General features: G+C 40.6%; 2 protein-coding genes across 6 annotated transcripts; one reads left to right on the top strand and one right to left on the bottom strand.

Moving 5' to 3' along the window:
• Positions 1–1,986: 1,986 nt before the first annotated feature.
• On the top strand, positions 1,987–12,004 carry LOC125005028 (histone-binding protein RBBP7). 4 transcript variants are annotated; one of them, XM_047579941.1, is made up of 12 exons: positions 1,987–2,157; positions 2,638–2,782; positions 4,575–4,720; positions 6,304–6,504; positions 6,601–6,716; positions 8,894–9,054; positions 9,182–9,308; positions 9,388–9,465; positions 9,593–9,669; positions 9,860–9,917; positions 10,196–10,306; positions 10,944–12,004. In XM_047579941.1, the coding sequence occupies exons 1-12, from the start codon at positions 2,142–2,144 to the stop codon at positions 11,013–11,015; spliced, it is 1,308 nt and encodes a 435-aa protein (XP_047435897.1). In that variant the 5' UTR covers positions 1,987–2,141; the 3' UTR covers positions 11,016–12,004. The 4 variants fall into 4 exon arrangements, with proteins under 4 accessions (XP_047435897.1, XP_047435898.1, XP_047435899.1 ...); XM_047579942.1 differs by having other exon boundaries at positions 6,307–6,504; XM_047579943.1 differs by having other exon boundaries at positions 1,988–2,157; positions 6,328–6,504.
• Positions 11,885–21,272, bottom strand: txlng (taxilin gamma). Of its 2 annotated transcripts, none has more exons than XM_047579940.1 (11): positions 21,190–21,272; positions 19,886–19,994; positions 19,335–19,482; positions 18,510–18,601; positions 17,747–17,917; positions 17,465–17,659; positions 16,872–16,991; positions 16,645–16,719; positions 16,449–16,541; positions 16,244–16,339; positions 11,885–15,326 (listed from the first exon to the last, which is right to left on the bottom strand). In XM_047579940.1, the coding sequence occupies exons 2-11, from the start codon at positions 19,976–19,978 to the stop codon at positions 14,964–14,966; spliced, it is 1,446 nt and encodes a 481-aa protein (XP_047435896.1). In that variant the 5' UTR covers positions 19,979–19,994; positions 21,190–21,272; the 3' UTR covers positions 11,885–14,963. The 2 variants fall into 2 exon arrangements, with proteins under 2 accessions (XP_047435896.1, XP_047435895.1); XM_047579939.1 differs by having other exon boundaries at positions 19,320–19,482.
• Between the last annotated feature and the right edge of the window lie 1,684 nt (positions 21,273–22,956).

The following is a 22,956-nucleotide window of genomic DNA, read 5'->3' on the forward strand; positions in this document are numbered from 1 at the left end:
GTTCAATCCATAACGGCGCAGTGTGTTGCCAACTGTTTTCTTGGTGACGGAGGTCCCAACTGCTTCCAGATCATTAACAAGCTCCTGTCGTGTTGTTTTAGGCTGCTCCCTCACCTTTCTCATCATCATCCTCACTCCATGAGGCGAGATTTTGCGGGGAGCTCCAGACCGAGGACAGTTGATGGTCCTTTTATGGGTCTTCCACTTGCGAATAATGGCACCAATAGTTGTCACCTTCTCACCAAGCCTTTTGCTGATGGTTTTGTAACCTATACCAGCCTTGTGCAGGTCTACAATCTTGTCCCTGACATCTTTTGACAGCTCTTTGGTCTTGCCCATGGTGCTGTAGAAGTTGGAATGTAAGAAACTGATTCTTAGAGCAGGTGTGCTTTATATACATGACGAGTTAAGATCAGGAGTATTGGTAATTAGTTGACTGAGCATAGCTGTGTGCCACATGCGCACCAGCCAATCTGTAGGAGCCTGAATTCTAAGTGAATTGTTGGGGATCAAATACTTATTTCCCTTAATAAAATACATAACAATTTATAACTTTTAGATTGTGTGTTTTTTATGCATTTTCGATTGATATTCTGTCTATACCCATAACCAGTAAACAACCATAAAAACCAGAGTCTGATCATTTCTATGGAAGTGGGCAAACTTACAAATTCAGCAGGGGATCAAATACTTATTTCCCCCACTGTATGGAGTGTTGTGCACAACTGGGTTACACATTGTAACTCCTTATTAAATATATCTGTATATTTTACTTTTGTTGTAGAATATAAGCCCAATATTCTACTTGTACTGCTCTAGACAACAGCTCATCTTTTAGGGAACAGTGATACATATGTTCTTTTGTGTACAGTATCCGTGTAACTGATTTTTTATATTGCTTTTTAGTGGCATGCTCTATTGTTGTATTCCAGATCTTTGTTTTATGAAAGCGTCCATTAACTCTAAGGTTAAAACCACACATTTGTTGGTATGCAGTGGACTTAGAAAAAGATGAATACACAATCCACTTTCTTCTGTTGCTTTGATTTAATGTCTAAACGTGACTGAACAGCATTCCTTTTGTAAGAAAACAAAGCTGTTGGTTTTAATCTGAAATATTGTGAGTAGCATATTTTATGGTTTGATCATTCATTTTGAAATTGCCTAACCCATCATGGCCCAGTGACTGATTGACTAAATATGATCCTTAAATAGTATTCTTTTAACTCCGTACTCTTTTGACTCTGTACCAGTTGCCTTTTTGTTTTGCTTCCACTTATAAGATATAAACTATTTATTTTTTAATTCTAGTTGATACAGATACCTTCTGGATTTAAACTCATGTTTTGTTTTTTTTGTTTTTTTTTAATCTTCAAATCTTTGTCATGCTCATATTACAACACATTTTTGGATTTCAGAGTTTGTAATTTACTGTAAACCGTTTTTGCTGTTTATGGAAGACTTTTACTAAATAAACTCATTGGAATGCAAAGGGAGGCTGCAATCCTCATTATATATACACGTATGTGACAAAACATGAATGAAAAACTGTGAAGCTCATCACCCTTAATTAAACAAAATTATGAAGCTATATTTTTGGATAACCTTTACTGGCATTTTAAACCGATTTTTTTGTTTTTTCCCAGTATACTCCACTCCTGCAGCCCTAGCTGTCATTGGACGAGAGGCGGGGTAGTCAATCACAGATCTAACACAGAGTGGCAGACAACCATTCAAGCTCACATCTATGGCCAATTTTGAATCAACACTGAACCTAACGACTGAGAGGAAGCCGAATTATCAGAATAGAACCCACACAGATAAAGGGAGAACATGCAGACTCCACACAGGAAGGTCTCAGTCCGATTCGAACCCGGAAAACGTCATTCTTTATTAAACGTAATTGGAAACGCCTTCTCACTTCTGTCCGTCTTCATGTCTGCGCGGCCCACGCACGCGCCGTTTCGGTCTTCCTGAGCGAACGCACACTGCGGCGCATGCGCAGTGCGTCTCGAGTAATAGGGCGCTGAAAAGGAAGGAACGTAGTTCTGGACTCAACCGCAGCAGAATTTCCAACTGAAAACGCCGTCAACATAGTTGGATTCTTTTCTAGCGTCGCGTCGTATCACAGACTTTGAAACATGGCCGATAAAGAGGGTAGGTTTAGTTGAACTATGGAGCATATAAAGAGGTGTCTCGTTTCCCTCGCGTGGTGCTTTGTTTGCGCAGCACGGACGTTTTCTGTAACTCACTGTTAGCATGACCCGCTAGCTCGATAAAAGTCGTTTCGGGAAGCCTGCTGCTCTTGCCCGACAAGATGCTCTTCGTGGTAGTAAGTTTTTAGGGGAGTGATGTGATAAACATCACCGCACCACCAGCACTTCAGTTCTGCCCGAGGTTATGCAGCATCGCCAAAATGACCAAAAATACGTGGTAGTGAGTGCTCCACCTTCTGAGCTCAGGGATAACACAAAATACACACACACACAGATCGTTTCTTCCATGTGCTCTATTAGGAAGTGTCTGTAATAACGTCGACGTATCACGCCGACGCAAGCTTGAGGAGAAATACAAAGCACTTATTATCATCTGCAGGTATAACTTTGCTGTAACTTGTGCCTTGTTGTTCTGCTGAAGTGTATGACGATGCCGTGGAGGAAAGGGTCATCAATGAAGAGTACAAGATCTGGAAGAAAAACACCCCCTTTCTGTATGACCTGGTGATGACTCATGCGCTGGAGTGGCCCAGTCTGACTGTTCAGTGGCTTCCGGATGTCAACAGGTATTTTAACATGGTTCCTGATCTGTTACTGATAAAACAGTTTACATTATGCCACTGTTGGCAGGTGTCTGTCAGGGCACATGTGCTTGGTTGTGGCTCTTGCAAACTTAACTTTCTAACCTAAATTGTCCCGAACTTTTGGGCAGCATCTCTCTTCCTCATTACCTTGACACCAAACCTTTTCTGAGCATCAGCCCGATGCGTCTTCTGAGGGTGTCCTGAGGTGTCTGGTAACAGGATGTTGTTACTGGGGGTCTTTGGGTCCTATGGGTTGAGGGGAGGGGCCTCTGTGGATCATCCTGCAGATCAATTTAAGATCAAGTGAATTTGGAGGCCAGGTCAACACCTTGTGCATGTTCTTCAAGTAACATCCACATGAATGTCAGTGTCAGCAGAACATTGGAATGTCACACAGTGGTCAGTGTTATTTACTTCTCTGTCATAATGCTGTGACTGATCTGTGTTTATGTAAGTACAAGAAGATGACCACAACTATGCTGTGTGATTTACTAAATTTACTACATTAATCGTTTTTCTTCGATTACAGTGTTTTTATGATCACGGGAAGCCAAAATCAAAGCTACTATTTTATGTTAATTCATAAATTATTTACAATGTCATTGAGGTATAATGTGACTTTTCTGTTTATATACTGAAATTATTTAATTTAATTTAAATATTTGCACCAAGTTGCACTTTTATTTTATTCCAAACATTAGAAAGGTGCAGCTCGTGCAGTGTTTACAAATGCTGTTAAAAGCTATGTGAGCTTTAAGTTTTAATAAAGTCACAGCATGACTTCAGCTGTGGCAGATGGATCGGTATCGGATCGGTATTGACTGATCCTCAAGGCTTCGGTATCGGATGTGAATAAAGTGGTATCGAGCTATCCCTATTCAGGCCTCTACACACATGCACACATTGTGTCTTTTGCAGATATAGTATTATAGTGATTTTGCAGAGAGGTTGCATAATGCAAACAGCTGAATACAAGTCAAAGCTTTTGAAGAGTGAGAGAGCGTCTCCATGATGGTTTCCAGCTCCCCTCTCATCTCTACCTCCACACTATCCAGTTTCATCTCCACCCAGCTATATCTGTCTTCATCAGCTTTCCAAGTGTGTTGCCACCACAAATCCCAGTGCCACTTTGCCAGAACGTCACAACAGCCCACTGGCTTCCACACACTGGTAGAACATTTGTAGTAGACTGTGCATATGTTATAGGGCTTGAGCCTTGTCTGAAAGTAGAGTCTGTGGTGTTCATTAATAGTATCATTTCATCATTTTAATTGTAAGTATTCTTTTTTTCATGAAGTGCGTTTTTATGTACCTGTTTGTAAGCAGTCACAATGACACATCAACTCATTTGTTCACATATTTGGATGAATCTACAGGTCAAAAAGTATATTTTGAACAGTGGTCACAGATACACTAATGGATTCATATTTATGAATACTACATTCCATTTTCGATAGTTTACTGTAAATCCTACATGCTTGTCCTTATCCAAAGTAAGAGAACTGTATGGTCTTTCTCTTGGGGGGAAAAGGGCCAATTGAAGGTTCTCACACTAAGAGATCCGCTGAAGCCAAAGGCACCTTTGTCCTGGAATAACTTCTTTTATAAAAGCTTATTGGAACACTTTCAGCCTGTGTGTTGTTCTCCTGTGTTTTTTTTTTATATACCTCCTGTCTTATTACCATACAAAAATTGCTGCTAAAAGGTTAACTTAAAAACAACCATCTTTACCTCTACTGAGTACAGATTAAACTCATGGCCATGTTGTTTGCAGGCCAGAGGGAAAGGACTACACGGTTCACAGGCTTGTTTTGGGGACACATACGTCAGATGAGCAGAACCACCTCGTGATTGCAAGTGTCCAGGTACCAAATGATGATGCCCAGTTTGATGCCTCGCACTATGACAGCGAAAAAGGAGGTAAGACGTCCTACTACAGTACAGTGTTTTCATAGACAAGTGTAGATGTTCAGGGAAGTAATTCATTGGGCTGGAAGTCAGTACACATCACTTGATTTGATTACGTTTTAGTGTTTCTGTTACATCAGATATTTACCAGTATTGCGTAAACTACTTCTCAGACTTTATCTTGGCAACTTAAATGTATTCGCCATTTAATACGTGGGTAGCACTGTTGCTTTCTCAAATATAAGGCAGTGAACAGGCCATATTACAGACCAAATGGTCAGTAGTCTTTGTATTTTTATTACACTTGACATTGTCATCTAGTATTTAAAATGCAGTCACTGTGACTAATCTACCCACACGTTCATATAAATACACACCTTCACAAACCTGAAGAAGCTCAGTTTAGTGTCTCAGGGACTCTTTCAAAGACATGACTCTTTTTTTTTTTTTGGAGCCTCCATCTGAAAACTAGTAGTGTAAGAAGATCTTACCATTGGACACTACTACAAGCATCACTGTGCATATATATATATTTTTTTTTTTAAAAGTAATTGCATCCAACACACTTACATATAATGCATCAATAAAAACAACTGAAGTGATTTTTAATGATTCTGATTTTACCTGAACTGTTTGTGTAGACATCTGACTGATGGCAGACAACTACGACCTACTAGGTACAAACTAAAGAAAATAAGATCAAGATGTTCACTAGTTCACAACCTGTAGTCGTAGTATAGAAGTGATTTCTCTGGTATATGCTATATAACCTATCCACACACATCAAATGATCCTTCTTTTTAAAATTTAGGTTCATGAATGAGTTGTTCACTTGAGTCATGTTCCATTTACCCCGTTTTCTGAGACTGTGCTGTTCTGTCTTCCAGCAGGTATGTTTATGGGTGCCCTGCTGTGTTTAAGTGAGCTGGAGGCTCACCACTTACCTGGTGTGTTGCCAGAGGTAGTATTAGTATGTTAGCATGGCCACTGAACAATTTTAAGGTACTCTGCAAGTCTACAACACACACACAAAACTAGTTTAGCATACATATTGACATGAAGTGTAAAATAAAACAATTTCACACTTTCCAGGTCCTTTTAAGTCCCAAAGATGTCAGAGTTTTGTTAGTCAGGTTCAGAATCTGCAAGAATTCTACTAATTCTCAGATGCTTGGCTCAGAGGTTCAGGTGTTGATGACATTTCATCATAATGTCTCAATGACATTTTCCAGTTGTTCAGTGATGATTCTGTGCTGACTTTGCGGTTCATGTTTCATATGTAAGACTTGTACCTGGAGCAGGCAGATAAAACAGGTGCTTGATGAATTGTTCACAGTGTCTCCCTTAGTGTTTCATTTATTGATGACCTGCTCTGTTATTGAGTAAAGTCTGTTTCAGTCCTTGTCTTGGGGAGGTTACCGCCTTGTGCCAACAGGCAACATGTAAATTAATAACTGAGTTTTTTTCTGTCTGCAGCCAATGCTGCGTTATCAGGTGTCATTATTGTCTTAAATCCTTTTAGAAAAACAATACCCACTTGCGTATATGTATAGTGCAGCTCAGGTAGAACACCTTGATCAAACTGTGTCGATTTCCAGCCTTGGACTTTCCTGTCTTGTCAGAGTTTGGTGGATTTGGTTCTGTAAGTGGGAAAATAGAGATTGAGATCAAGATCAACCACGAAGGAGAGGTGAACCGAGCTCGCTACATGCCCCAGAACCCCTGCATCATTGCCACCAAGACTCCAACCTCTGATGTGCTGGTCTTCGACTACACTAAGCACCCCTCTAAGCCAGGTTAGATCTATTGCTGTGCTGAAATACTTATAACTGCACGTAACCAATGACTGCCAAGTTGTGAATATGAATGCAGTGTGTGTTTGTGCGTTTCAGATCCGAGTGGGGAGTGTAGTCCTGACTTGAGGCTGAAAGGCCACCAAAAGGAAGGATACGGCCTTTCCTGGAATCCAAACCTCAGCGGCAACCTACTCAGTGCCTCTGATGACCACGTAAGGGACTATGAACCAATGTGCTCCCATGAACCATATTTACAATTTCTTCATGCTTCACACCATCACCCATAAATTAAATACACCTTTGTTGGTGATCCTGGTAATAATGTCAATAATCAAACATCTGTCCATAAAAATAAAAAAAAACACCCCAATGTGAGCCATAGATGTTAAGAAGGGTGACCAGCTTTCCCTCAAGTCTCAGTTTAACATGGATGTAATGTATCCTACATACCATACCATACCATACCATACCATACTATACTATACTATACTATACTATACTATACTATACCATACCATAACATACTATAGTATACTATACTATACTATACTATACTATACCATACCATACCATACCATACCATACCATACTATACCATACCATACCATACCATACTATACTATACTATACTATACTATACTATACTATACCATACCATACCATACCATACCATACTATACCATATCATACCATACCATACCATACCATACCATACTATACCATACTATACTATACTATACCATACCATACCATACCATACCATACCATACCATACTATACTATACTATACTATACTATACTATACCATACCATACCATACCATACTATACCATATCATACCATACCATACCATACCATACCATACCATACCATACCATACTATACCATACCATACCATACCATACCATACCATACCATACCATACCATACCATACCATACCATACTATACTATACTATACCATACCATACCATACCATACCATACCATACCATACCATACCATACTATACCATACCATACCATACCATACCATACCATACTATACCATACCATACCATACCATACCATACTATACCATACCATACCATACCATACCATACCATACCATACTATACTATACTATACCATACCATACCATACCATACTATACCATATCATACCATACTATACTATACCATACCATACCATACCATACCATACTATACTATACCATACCATACCATACCATACTATACTATACTATACTGTGCTATACTATACCATACCATACCATACCATACCATACCATACCATACCATACTATACTATACTATACTATACTATACTATACTATACTATACTATACCATACCATACCATACCATACCATACCATACTATACTATACTGTACTATACCATACCATACCATACTATACTGTACTATACTGTGCTATACTATACCATACCATACCATACCATACCATACCATACCATACTATACTGTACTATACTGTGCTATACTATACCATACCATACCATACTATACTATACCATACCATACCATACTATACTGTACTATACTGTGCTATACTATACCATACCATACCATACCATACCATACTATACTATACTGTGCTATACTATACCATACCATACTATACCATACCATACCATACTATACTATACCATACCATACCATACTATACTATACTGTGCTATACTATACCATACCATACCATACCATACTATACTATACTGTACTATACTGTGCTATACTATACCATACCACACTTTTTGATGACTTCTCAATGAAATCTTTATGGTTATGATAAATCATGATATCTCCTGAAAGCGGAGTCGTTTCTGTTTGTTTCTCTCTGTAAATCCAATTTTGCTTCAGTGAAGATTGATTAGGTTTAATATTTTACACACTGTACATGGGCTTCAGGTGCAGACTCTCAGCTCTTAAGCGTTTTCACATCCACTTTAAGGAAGGAGTTGTTTAGCACTGCACCAGCATTGACTGAGAAAAGAGAAAGCAGTGGAAAGTACACATCATATTCATGACCTCCAGCAATGAGCTAAAAGATGCAGAAGTTATTCGCATTACATTTCTTTTTGGATTCTAAAAGAATAATCTGAATATGTTTTGGTGAAGAGCTTTAACTGTGTGTTAAATCCATGCAGAATTGTGCTACAGTGGAAGTACATGTTTTTTCAGCCTTAAATATTACAAGTTATATAGCAGAATATCTCCTTTTAGTATATTGTATATTGATAAACGATTAAATTGAATACTTGTCTGTATTAGTTGATGTTAACTGCCTTTAACTGAGTGTTCCAAGTCTATATTAGACCATTGAGAATAGGGATGGAAAGTAATTGTACTGCCCCTTTTGTTACTATCCAGACCATCTGTCTATGGGACATTGGGGCCGGCCCAAAGGAAGGAAAGATTGTTGATGCCAAGACCATCTTCACGGGCCACACAGCAGTGGTGGAAGATGTTTCCTGGCATTTGCTTCACGAATCCCTGTTTGGCTCAGTTGCAGACGACCAGAAACTAATGGTGTAAGTCACTTTTAAGTAAGCTGCATCTGTCTGTCGTCTGGTTTTGTGGGGAAACGGCGTTCAAGTTAAAAGTGCTCAGTTTCATTTTTATTTACAACTGAATAATATCTCTTTAATCCTCTACCAGATGGGACACTCGGTCCAACAACACGTCCAAAGCCAGCCACTCGGTGGATGCTCACACTGCTGAGGTCAACTGTCTGAGCTTCAACCCCTACAGCGAGTTCATTCTTGCCACTGGCTCTGCCGATAAGGTACAGAAACAACAGTTTGTAAGTGATGACGGTGATAATCATCGTAGAAGATAACAAACGCTGGTTTCATTTCTCTCAGACTGTTGCATTGTGGGATCTAAGGAACCTCAAATTGAAGCTCCACTCCTTTGAGTCCCACAAAGATGAAATTTTCCAGGTGAGAACATGTTCTGCTTCCATGCTGTATGTGAATGACATGTAATCTGCAGCCATCTGGTCCCTAAAGAGCTGAGTGATATGAGGAGCACATTGACCTGTCAGTGACCATCTGTCCTGTTCATTAGGTACAATGGTCTCCTCACAATGAGACCATCCTGGCCTCCAGCGGCACTGACCGACGTCTCAATGTCTGGGATCTTAGGTAAAACGTAAATGTTTGCTGAAGGGTTTTAATAAAATATGTGAAAAGGACAGAATCTGAAGAATATTATGGCACAAACAAAAAAATAAGTAATAATAATGAGAACACTGTGCCTTTTGTTTTGTTTTTTAAGATTTTCAGATATTGGTGTTGGTATTTGTTTTTCTATTGTGTGAATTTTGTTTTCTAGTAAAATTGGGGAGGAGCAGTCTGCAGAAGACGCTGAAGACGGCCCACCAGAGCTCCTGGTGAGAAGTTTGTTGACTGTGTGACTGTGAAGGTAGCTAGATAGGTAGTATAAATACAAGACCATTTACTTAGTGCTAGTTACAGAGTTCTGCCTCAGATGCCATCAAGGTAATAATAATTCATCACATCAGTGTAATACTTTGTGTAAGCTTAGAGCACAGTCAGATCATTTCTGTAATTTTGGATCTTTCACACTAAAAGGCAGGATGGTTTGTCTCTTTCCTCGCTTGTTGTCATTAATGTCATTAATGTCCCTGTCTCAACCTTTCTGTGTCAGTTCATCCACGGTGGCCACACAGCAAAGATCTCCGACTTCACCTGGAACCCCAACGAGCCGTGGATCATCTGCTCCGTGTCTGAGGATAATATCATGCAAGTCTGGCAGATGGTGAATATAGACCCTTTTATCTTCACATGTTTTTGTGTCAGTGTGACATTAATATAAAAGATGTGAAACAATGTGCGGTGCGTTCAGGTCATTTAAATGTATTATTTAAACATCATTTTGCGTCTTGTCACATTCAGCCACAACTTTAAAACCAAATGCTAATAATGTGTAGGCAAAGCTGCTGTGACTTATCATGGCATGAGTTTGGGTTCCCAAGACATTACGCAAGAAGTTGCAGTGCAGGATGTAGATGGACTTTTGGATTTTCACATCCTGCAGATGATCTAGAGCAGCAATGTTGAACTCCTCTTATTTCAGGGGCCACATACAACCCAGTTTGATCTCAACAGGGGCGGACCAGTAACATAACAAAATATAAATCTGTAAAAACAAACAACAAAAAACATTTTATGAACCCTACATGTCTAGAAATATAAGTGCAATTTTAGCACATTGCTGCCATCTGCTGTTTAGTTCCGGGTCTCTTTCTACTCTTCCCTTTTCTTGTCCTGCTTCTCATCCCCTGCCTCCTGCTCCTTTCCTCAGTTTTTTGCTGTCACTCAGATCTTCATGCTGGCTTTCAAGACAACAACTTCAGTATTTCATTTTTTTTCTGTCCCCTACACTTTTCTTCCAGGCAGAGAACATCTACAACGACGAGGAGCCAGACAACACCCCTGCATCAGAGCTGGAAGCTCAGGGATCCTAAACCCAGCTCTGCCCTGTCCCTGTCCCTGTCCAGGCATGACCCCTCCTCTCCCCTGAGCTCCAGACCCAGCCCAGTCTGTCCTGTCCCTCTCTAGTTTATCTCAAATTGCAAACTGAACAATGTCAGGAGTTGGAGGCGGCTCAGACTCCAGTCTTGCCAATCGAGAGATGGATTCAGTCTCCTGCTGCTTACACTTCACTGTGGCCCTGCCTGGTACCCAAAAGCACTTAAGCACTTGCAGTAGATAAAGATTAGAAACGCTTTCCCTGCTCAGGTGGTCGTATTTCCGTTTTATGTGGAATGACATGTTGACGTGAAGGGCCTTTGAAGATTGAAGAGCTGAAAACTTTTTATGACCAATTCATTACAAAGGGCTTATGCAAGGGAAACGCAGAAGTGGAACACTGCATTTTGACGGTGGTCAGACAGAAAACCTGTAGATGGTAGGATCCCTGAAACCTGGACAATAAATGAAGAATGTTGGAGGGTTGAAATGCCTTGGAGAGACCTGATCTTGGTTAAAAGGTAGCCATGCTCAGGGAAGCTCTTTTATACCCTTTTTTCACCAGAGGAGCACTTGTGGCTGTTATATTCATTAGATAATGTTGTATTCGGGTGTCATGTCCTTTGAAGCATTCCCTGCTGTTTACCATGTGTGGTACTTCAACACTTCAGTATTTGGCTCGTGTGAAGCATTTGTGGGAAAGTTTATTTTTCCTATTGTTGCTGTTGTTCCATTAAGTCAGACTTCTTGCACTGCAAACTGCAATAACGCTTTTGTAACTTTTCAAAAACAAGTGTGTCCTTTATGTAAACAAACAAACAAAAAAAAGAATGAGGAAATAAATCCATAGTTTTCCATATCCATAGAAAATTCTACAAAATGTTTATTGAAAAGCAAGACAGGACTTTAAGAACAATGTACAATCAAGAAGGGTGTGTGGGCTCATCTTTGTTTTTTTAGTAAAAATAAAAGCTCTCCAAAGCTATGGTGACTAATGTCTCTTTTTTTTTTCACAGTTAGTCTCACCTGCAGAGGTAGATTCTGGCATTACCTGAGCGTTGGTCTGGGGCAATACCAAAAAGGAAGTAGATGCTGCAAAGTCTCCCCTCAGCTCGAGCAAGACTTGAACTATCCACCACCTGACCCTGTTCACGTCTTTTTCATTTTTAGATCAACACAAACTGCGTGAGAAGGAGAAGCGAAATAAAACGACACAGCACGACAAAGTCTTGCCCAATTTTACAACAGCTCATACATTAGTTTGGGAAAGTGACAGCCATGACTCAACTTTAATAATACACTGATTTCTATTGGTTTCTTATCCTATATTTGCACATAATATATCAAAAGATGCCAATCTTGTATCAGTTGTGTAACTACACCCACAGAGGGCAGACTGGAGGAGTCTGAAGACAGATGCAGATGAAGCAGTTAAAGGGGTTCCAGGTTCCGCTTCATGGACTGGGAGCCATAATCTAGGTTTAGGGGTCTCGTAACAGTACCTACATTATGGTGTATGGAAGGGTGCCCCAAAAGAAAACCTGAAATACAATAAAATATGCAAAGGATGTCCAAAACACACGTGAAAACTTGAATCAATCTCTGCTGATATCTCTACGTTCACATAGCTGCTCCTTCCTGATAATATCAATCACTGATTGAAATCAACATGTTTTTATTCAAACCCATTAGAAAAGCAGTCACATTCAATTATTTCCAGTATAAAGTTCAAAGACAAAGCCCATTATTCCAATGTCATTTTTCAAACATAATTTACATGAAAAATCATTGTCAGTGAAGCAAAGTAGTTGAGAACTGTTCTCTGGACACTCAAGAACCCAAAGTAACACGTGGACATGACTAAGCTTCATCTTCTGACATCATTTTTGTTGCCTTGAGACGAGTGTGGTTTGGTTGACAGTTGAATAAGAGACGTCTCAACCTGTGTCATTCACTGGTAATGTTGGGTAAGCGTAAGAGAAGAAAAGCGGAAAGTAAAAATGATCAAAGTTTTTGCTCGTGGTTGGTTTGGCCACACCCATGGTGAGTGAAGTGAGTTTATGTTACATAACCCTGAGTACCATTTAAAATGACACATGCATTGACCTCTATGGGCAGCCAGCGACACATCACATGGTTTAGTGGAGCAGACTGAAGACGAGAGCCAATCACATCCTCACTGACCAGGTTTGCTCAATTATTTGTTGTTAATCCCCTGCACAGGTAAACAGTTTTACATGTTATAGGATTACTGACCTAGTATGTTGAAGAAAGAAACAAAACAACAAAAGTATGATATTAGTATCTCAAAGCCTGTTTTCCTTCTTTCTTTTAACTAATTTAACCTTTATTCTCAAAACATCGTGACCCTTTTTGCAAATAATCCAATATTATTCTGTCCTTGACAGAGGTCCTAATTCTCTGAATAATTTGAATTTGGTGCATGAAAATAACAATGAAGACTACTACGCATGGAAGCCAATCCACTGAATGCTATTTGCTGGAATAATTTCAGATATAAATGGCGACAAAAATGGGATTTGATGCATAAGGATAATGAGGATACTAAGGATTATAACATAAAAACAACCGAGCTTCAGAGGAAAATTTGATTACCCAGTAATCCACTCAGTCACGCTCCCAGGACTCAGTGTGTCTCAGTCGTACATCTCGTTCTCTGACCCTCAAATCAATCACCAACGTTAACCAAAAATGCAAAAAGGGAAAACACGAGACTTGTGGGAAACATCCAGCAGTCAGTGGCTCAATCCAGATCAGCTCCTCAACAGTAAAAGGCGAGCTACAGATTCAGAGGTTTGAAGGCAGCCATTCATGGACATTAGGACAGAAAGCGCGAGGCCTAACGATCTCCAGACATAACCCGCGCTGAGCTGGTGGAGCTCCACTTCCCTGACGCAGCGAGCAGAGGAAAGCAGGGAACAGACTGGAAAGTGCTTGTTATTTTAGAGCATAGTTTTGGTCACACATACAGGTCAGTCAGAGACACAAATCCAAGCTCAACTTAGTGGCTTCCACATGCAAACCATGACTGCTGACAACATTCTGCTGCTTGACCTTCAAGGATCCATGGAACATGACTAACAAACTAATGCTGCTGTAAGGGAAGCCGTAGATTTATCTGTTTTTATGTTTGAGGTCTGATCTAAATGTTGCTACACAATACTTGAAAGCATCTGATGGTTTGGTGTAATTCTGATCTTCTCAACAAGCCCTTACTAGTTTGAAAACAAAGTGAACAAGAGTAGTTTAGTCTAGGTTTGGCCCACATCCCTTCTAGCTAGAGGCTCGTTTAGCTTGTTATGCAAGTGAGTTCCTGAAGCAGTCACTACGTTCCCAAGTTTCAGACTGAAACAAATGACATGCACCGTGTAAAAACCTGAATGTATTCCACTCAGATGAACCCTGACGTTGCACTGGATCCGCACTACGTCCTGTTTCCATCTCCAGCTTTAAAGATCCCACTGATACAAAGTGACCTATGACAATCTCAATTCAATTTAATCAAACTCCCAAAGAAACATGTGACACCAAAGAGAAAGAAAAATGAAATGGGGAAATGAAAGGCCAGTTAGACTGTGTGGAAGTTTCCTATGAAAATGGATTCATGGTATTAAACAAGGACAAAGCCAATTAAAACCACCAACGTAAACAAGAGCAACGTTTGTGGTAGAATCCTTGATACAATAATTTAACTGTTCTCAATTAACTGCAAAACCCTTTAGGTGTTCAGCTTCCATGTAGAAATTTGAAGAGGGACATTTCGAATTGGGGGAAACAAAGAAGAGATGTGAAATCTCCATTTCCATTGAACATGGGTGTTTCCGATCTTAACTACAGGATCAGGCTAGTTGTGGAACTAGGCTTGAAGTGAAGTGCTCCTGTCGCACCGTTCCCACCTCCAGACACAGGACGCGTCGGCTCGTTCAGTCCTGATGTGTGGTTGGACTTTCCACAGGCTGGCTGCTTGTCGGCGTAGCAGCAGTGGCTGCGTCTTCAGGTGGTCTGGGAGCCTGGTGGATGCTCCCCGTCTCCAGACCATCGCCCTGAGGCCAATCTTCAGAATCTTCCTCCTCCTCCTCGTTATCCACCTCCTCCTGCTCCTGCTCGGCCGGAGGCTCTTGAGGCTGGACTTCAGGAGGCGCGTCTTTCCCTTTGTCTCCCTGATCCTGGAGGAGGCTGAGCCGGTTGTTGAGATCATTCCTCTCCTTCTGCAGAGCTCTGCACAACCTCTCCAGCAGCTCCAGCTTCCCCTGCAGGGCCTTGAAGTGGCCGTCACGCAGAGTTTTCTACACCACACATAACACAGGGATTAGTGAGTGTTCAAGTTCATCTTTCACGTTGGAAATAAAGCCTGGAGCTAGTAAAACCATTGTAATTGCACTTTGACTGACCATTTAGCATGAATATAACTGGGAGTGGTCCATGTCTGACTCACACATGTAATCTGTGACCACATTAGCTGTCCAGTAACTCACTGCCACCATTTAATGATAGATGGTCACTAACGCCATGCTGCTAGTATGCCTCTCTTAAAGGAGTCTGCTGGGACAGACAGTTTCTGTGTACAACAACCCATAGCAGAATTATGTGAAATGAACAACATTACTTTAAACATCCACTGTCACTTTAACATAATTAAATCCAAGCACAACTGTATAGTATAGGTTCACAGAAGCATTAAATGGAATGAATAAAACACATAACTGGGGTTATATCCAGCAGTATCTATTTTATACTGCCTCTTAGGATGAGTGTACTCTCAGCTGAGGCCCATCCATGAGCCATATGAACCATAGCGCAATAATGTCAATGCACTAAGATGGAAAAAAGGACAGATAAAAAAAAAAAAAGTGTAGTTTAACTGCTAGCTTTCAAGCAAGGTTCTCCCACACTAGGCATCAATGCTGCATTCATGCCACCAATCTCCTTCACTCTGAAACAAATGATGCACCAAACCTCGTGCCATGTCTCTCAAGTATGAGCGTAAAAAGGGAGAAAAGAGGACTGAGTCAGCTCTGGCCTGGTAGCCTGTGCAAACTGTACCACCATTCCAGCTGATGTAAGAGCCCTTTGGGCAAACAAGTCATAGAAGACAAACTGTTCAGTCAAGAAAAGCAGATAAACCAGCTTTCCATGGTGATAAGCCTTCTAGAAACAGTTTCATTTTTATTCTTTTACACAGTGTGTATATGATGATATTTACCTCCTCTGCCATCTGTAACAGGGCCTGGTTGTTGCTCTCCCATTTGGTCCTCCACTGTGTTGTTTCCTTCTCCAGCTTCTTGATCTTTTTTGTCATCTGGAGGCAAATTCAAGCAGTTTACAGCTGGCAGAGAAACCACTGAAACACGACCAATATGACCAGGCAGCCAGTCACTAACGGGTGTGTGACTGTTCGTTGACCTCACCTTCTCCATCTCTTGCCTGAAGGTGGTGAAGACTTCGTTGCTTTTAGCCAGGGTGCTCTGAAACTCTTCAAACTTGTCCATATACAGAGAGAGCTGAAGGATGAGAGAAAAAAAGTCATATTTTAGTTTGATGAAAACCTCAACACTATTCCCAAAGAACTGCACGTGGAATATGTGGAGGAAACTGAATGGCCACCTGTTGTTTAAGCTGCGTTTCCTGATCCTTCATCAGTTCACACTTGCGCCTGGACTCTGTGGCATCTTTCAGCAGCTGAAGCATCACACAACAGTCAGTTCTACAGCTCTCACAAGGCCAAACATTTACAACACCAACTACGTATGTCTGCTCAGTGACCAAGTTACATGTAACATGGTGCAATGGAAAACATGAAAATTAAAAAAAGACGAAAAGGTTGTTCTCACAAAGTCTCTCTCTCGCTGCTGCTTCTCCTCCAGTTCTTTCATCATTTCCGTGATTCTCTGCAACTTGGCATCCATCAGCTGCTGCTGCAGCTCCCTGTGTTTGAACACCTTGTCTATGTGCTGAGAGAAGGACACATATCACATTACCATTAGGGTGAACACTGTGAAGTGTGTGGCTGTGATCGACTGTGATCATAGACAGTACGCTTTTCATTTACAGCTGCATTGCCCTGGCTTCCATTGCAATGTTTCAGACTGATTTTGCGATTTACTAAATGCCAAGTAAGTTTGGAAAAATCAGTTCACTTCACTGACAGTGTTTAAGCAGTTTAACAATAAAACAAAAGCTTCATGTTTCTTTTAACCAAGTTCAAACAGAGAATTTAAAATCTTTTTCCTGTATTGCATTTTGCACTTAGCCAATTCTTTTTCTTTTTAGAGCGAGAAAAGTTTCATATAAATGTCAACATCACATATGATTGGTAACTTTCATTCTCTGCACATAAACATGCTTGGATCTATAGATTCCACTAACCATAGCTGGAACTTGTTCCTAACTTATCAGTGTCGGAGTTAGTTGTGGACTTTCTTACCTCCTCTCTGAGTTCATACTGCTCGATGAGCTTCTTGAGCTTGTCAGCCAGCTCCATGTTCTCCTGCCTCAGCTTGGTGTTGTGCGAGCTGTGCTGTTCCATCTGCACCTCAATATCACCCAAGGTCATCTGGAAGTGCAGCATGGCTTCCTTCCGCTGCTCCTCGTACTCCCTGGACCGCTGGGCATTTTCCTCCTGACGGGCGACAGGTTAGAAATGAGTAGAGGTCAGCGGGAGAACAAAGTCTGCTCAACACGTTTCAAATGCAGTAGGTTGAGGTACCTTCAGGGTCTTGTTGTGTCTCTGCAGCTCCCTACAGAGACTCTCCAGCTTGCTGCGGGCCAGGATGGCCTTGCTGTGCTCCCCTTGCAGATGAACCTTCTCCTTTACGATCTGAGACTGCTTCTTCTGCAGGGCTTTTAGCTGCTTCTGCATGCTGCGGCTCTCCTCCAACTGAACACGCCAGTCACCAGAAAAAGAAATAAGACGCATCACAATCATGATACTGATGATCCTGGCCAGTTTTCCACTTCTGCCATGCAATTTGTATGTGAAAATACAACCCAAAAAAGCCTCCGTATTGAAACGGCTAAAAGACAAATCTTAATGAAACTGATTTACTGCGTATTGTTGGTCTGAAAAACTTGGCTGCCATACGTTGTTTTGTTTTTCTGACTATGTCTTGCCAAGTTTCTATATTTATTGTGTGTAATGTTGTAATTCAGGTCTTTATATTGCTTAAGCCTGTTGAATATACTGCATCGTGTGGCTCTCATTCATGCTTGTGGCCACGTTTATTGGCATTTTTCAAACACTGGCATGTGACAATGATGTTCTATTTCTTGATCGGTTTGGTTATTTCTCCAGTGCAAGAAACGACAATAACAGAGCACAAGACCAGACCAAATGAACCCAGTAAACAGGTCTGAAAAGTCTAGAAGTGGAGTGGAGAAAGTGTTGAGCTGCTGAATAAGCTGGTCAGTGTGTGTAGCATCACAATCCAAGTCTGGCTGATCAAATGCAGGTTTTTAGATATTCATCTCACCAGATCTGCATATTTCTTGCACAGAGCTGCCAGTTTCTCCTCTGGGGTGGTTAGAGAGTTAAGGGCCTGCATCAGAAGCACAACCTCCTTCCCTGGAACGTAACCAAGAGAGAAGATACCCATTAGTGATGTGATGGAATTATAAACAGCGGAGCATTCTTGTTCTGTACAGCACGTAAAAGAATTCCAGACAAAATGTCAATGTATAAGACCTTATAAGACCTTTTCATACATCAGGTTTTATTCAACGCTGTCAAAAAATATATACATTAAATGACAAAACAAATACATTTCCCATATGTTGTGGGGGAGCTGACAGCAAGTGTAAAGAACCCTGAACATGATCTGAAAGCTCGCTCCCAAAGGTGGTTCTGCATTCCAGGATCCAAACCACTGTTTTGGGTCCTTTTTTGGTATTTTGAAAAACAATTAAAGATATGCATTTAATTTGTGTCTTTGTGAAATAAAGTGATATTTTTCTTGCTTGGTACGTTTTACAGTGGAAGATTTACACACAAATGATTTTCAAATAATTGTTTTTTATTTTTTTTTATTTATCTGATATCATTATTATTGTAACAATTAACATAGAAACAAATGGATCTCCATTAATAACTTAAGACATTGAACCTCAGTATATGAAATGTCTGTGTCATTTTGTGTAAGTTTGCGTGATTACTGTTAACATTGAACACTAATTTTGGACACAAATGGCATGTGTGTTAGATAAAACACCAGACAAAGAGTAAAAGTAAAGTTGCCATCTCATGAATGTAACTAGGGGTACAACTCAGCTGCTCATAAAATTACCTGTGGTGCACCTACCAAATGTCTTGTCATCTCCACCCTTTGCGTCTCCTCCAGGATCAAGCTCTGCCTCCCCAAGGTCGCTGGGACTGTCCTCTCTGCCGGGAGTTTCCCCCCTCTCCTCCTGAGTGCAGCACAGCCCTAAACCAAACTCTGGAACCTCCTCCTAATGACACACACACACATGTTCTAATTATCTGACTGCAGCACCACAATATCTCATTAAACGGCTCTTTTATCCAACCAGATTTCCACTCAGAGAAGCTTCAGGTTCAGTTCTAGTTAATCTCTGCCAGTCAACATTTAAGTCATAGGTGGTTTGGATAAATACTAAGTTACATATTTAAATCTGTAACCCTGAAGCAAGTATTTAAATATGTAACTAAGAATCATATCCATACTTTGGTAGTAAAACTCAAGCATTGCCTCACCAGCTAAAATCTAATATTTCCTTGTAAATAAAATGCTGCAGCTAAACTACTGACACATATTTACAAGGTACTGAACAGGATACTAACATTAATTAATGCCATGATAAATTAGAGGAACAACAAACATGAATCGTTTACCTGGCATGGACTGTCCAAGTCGGGTGGAGAATCACTACCTCCCACTATTCTTCTGGTCGCCACATCAATCTCACATACCTCAGCTGTCTCCATTTGTTTTGATCACAAGCTAGAAAATAATAAAAAGGGCTGTTAGGAAATCTACCTTTGAGAGTAGCATTATCAAATCTTTGTAGGGGCTAATTGATACGAACACGCTGCCTCAGGTACAAATGATTTGATAAGAGTTTCAACCACACATGGACAAAGCTCTATGATACTATGGGACAGGATGTTACAATTCTGTAAAATCACTGCATTCAGATGGAAAGCTAACAGTCAGTAGTGAAGCAAACACGTAGCTTCACATGTTAGGTTATGGCTGTGTCCACACCAATCTGGGTCACCGTGGGCATTGGGCAGAAATGTGAGAATATGTCCTCAATAAATCAAAACAAAAGTAAAATTAGCAGGAGTACCGGGATTAAGGTGTAACACTGCACATGTGCAAGACTATCCAACACATGTGTTGCCCCCTGTGTTGAAAAATCAGCACGGGGGGCAGAAACAGTGAACCACGTGTGTACAGCAGTCTGTCGCTGGTAAATGTCACTGGCAGTGATCACAGCATGCCTCACTGCGGGTACACTTTAGCATTATTCAACAACAGTAAAGTGTAATGGATTTCTTTCCACAGTAACTACCACAACACTACTGAGGAGCAGTGATATATGGTCCAGTTTCCTGGTGTTTGAAAGGTCTCTGGCAGCAGCCTCCTCATAAATGTAACTTAGTGTGGGTAATAGCTTAAGAAATCAGTAAGTTAAGTTAAAGCCTCTGAGGGTGGAAGAAAACTCTTAATAATGTGACGTCCCGTCGACTCGGGACAGGACGGCGGGTACGGGGCTTCTGCTCATGTTAGCTACTTAGCTAAAGGCACAGCAAGCTGTTCACCATGTCGCTTTTAATTAGCTTCCGCCAATATCGGAGGTCCAAGTATGTCCTCTCAGCACTTGTCAGCACGTTAGACCGACACTGGACAGTGAAGACACGGCGTCAAGTTTAGCCACAGTGTGCAGCAGGAGAGTAAATTGCGTTTCTAAAGCTACCATTAGTTTGCTATTGTTGCTGCTAGCAGCTAGCCCCGTTAGCTAACGCCACAAGTGAAGTTTACTTCGACAAATACCAAAGTACCACGGTGAATGTAAACAAACTACCCGCCCGAGCTAACGATGCCAGGTCCCGTACTGCGCTGGGGTCGTTTAAAATCGGCTCGACACATCGTCAATAAGAAAATATGTTGCTGAAATACCGAGAGAATTTACCTGTGCGTTGGGACGAAAGCGGGACGCGGATGTCAAGTTGGCCAAGCATGGCCGCTCAACAAGGATAACATCCGGTTCAAGCTTTTCAAAACACAAAGGCTGACTGCTGACCGAAGTTCAACTAACGTTTTTGTTATTCTAAACTTTAAATAATGCACGTGGAATTACTATTGTTAATCAGTCGTCTGATATATTGTTATAACAATTATAATATTTGTTACCACATTTTATGTCTGTGAAGGTTCTCAGGTCATGTGATCCACAAGGCTTTTCTTGAAGACCTTTCCCCACTCACCCAGTAGCTTCTTCAGTTCAAAGGGACTGGTGGGTGGTTATTACCTCACCAATATTGTATCTCTAATAGAGAAGTCCACTTCAGACTTTTACAAAACCTGCAGTATACATAATGAACAGTCGTTGCATTTAATTTTAAATTAACACCTCTTATTAATTTTGTAATCTGGGAATTGAAACATGTCCCCCATGTTTTTTGAATGTCCTATATCCAAAACACTTCCTTCAAACTCTTAATATAACCCACTCGTTTAATTTAATTTGGTTTTCCACAAGACTGCGCCCTATAATTTGTAATAAAAGATTTTTATAATAGTCTATGCTAAATTCTTCGACCACAAACCCAGTTTTTAAAGTCCGCCCCAAACTTTCCACACTGTTTTGGAATGTAGAATGCTTCTTAGATCCTTAAAACTTGTGAGAAATAAGAAAAATGAAAAAACTTCTATTTAAATATATAGCCCTCGTTCCTAAATCCACTTTATGTTTGTGCTGATGTATAATTCTGTTAAATATAATAATATGTTAAATAAAAATAACATGATAAATATGAAACTCCGAGGGTAAAAACACACCCAACATTTTCAGCAAATAGTACACACGCTATTTGGCGTCATTAATTTGATGGTACCGCTATGGCCATTGTATTTCCGGTCGTAATCTGCGTAGTTTGATCAATCTGAAGTCAAAACCAAAAGCAAACACCTGAGCGCCTCTCTTTTCGGGACGTCGTGTTGGGAGAAAAACATCCACCCTCCTGACCCAGTTCCGATTAAAAACTGATTCTCGGATTACCAACCTTAAATGTCAATATAATCAAGTTTATCTCCAGATAGAAAGTAAAGTGTTGGAAGGAAGTGACTTACTTTTCATGTAAGTGCAATGGATAAGCCTAAAAATACAAATGAAGACAGACAAACAGCACGATACAGGGCATGCAGTGTCCAGTCTCTCAAAAACAAAGGCAAACAAGGAAACTAAACAGTAAAGACGGATGAATTTGGGTATGTGTGAGTCACTCAGTACACGTAAGTCTCTGGAAGTTTGATGTCTTAACTGTATCGAAATAAATCACTGACGCAGAGGCAAACGTATCCTAACTGTTGGTTGTAAAGTTGGGTATAGACTTAAATAGACACTGGATCCTACATTTTTCATGATCTGTCCACTTGCAGTCTGAAATGCACAGGCTGCCAAACACCTGCACATTTTGTGCCTGCACAACTGCAGTTTGTAACTCAGCCCCAGTCCAAGATTTTCCAAATGCTTCCCTGGAGAGACAGGGTGTTTTCAGATAGAGAACTGTTCACTGTGGACATTGACAGTCAACTGCAGGAGTAACTGGACGGTGAGAGGAAGAAATGTTTTCAGGCCCTTAACAAGCCTCATACACCAGCACGCTGAATGATTCCTGAATTAATGGCACACCGCTGTGTTAAAGATCCTAAATCAAGAGGGGCTTTGTGTTAAAAC

Source organism: Mugil cephalus, chromosome 3 (genome assembly GCF_022458985.1).
Source record: "Mugil cephalus isolate CIBA_MC_2020 chromosome 3, CIBA_Mcephalus_1.1, whole genome shotgun sequence".
NCBI lineage: Eukaryota > Metazoa > Chordata > Actinopteri > Mugiliformes > Mugilidae > Mugil > Mugil cephalus.

Bases quoted from the DNA above. Each gene is read 5' to 3' on its own strand.
- txlng (XM_047579939.1), bottom strand. From the start codon at position 19,978: ATGGAGACAGCTGAGGTATGTGAGATTGATGTGGCGACCAGAAGAATA. The intron at 17,660-17,746 runs GTACCTCAACCT...GTCGCCCGTCAG, and splicing joins GACACAACAAGACCCTGAAG to GAGGAAAATGCCCAGCGGTC. The intron at 16,542-16,644 runs GTGGCCATTCAG...CTCATCCTTCAG, and splicing joins AAACGCAGCTTAAACAACAG to CTCTCTCTGTATATGGACAA.
- LOC125005028 (XM_047579941.1), top strand. The intron at 9,309-9,387 runs GTACAGAAACAA...CATTTCTCTCAG, and splicing joins CCACTGGCTCTGCCGATAAG to ACTGTTGCATTGTGGGATCT. The intron at 9,918-10,195 runs GTGAGAAGTTTG...TTTCTGTGTCAG, and splicing joins ACGGCCCACCAGAGCTCCTG to TTCATCCACGGTGGCCACAC.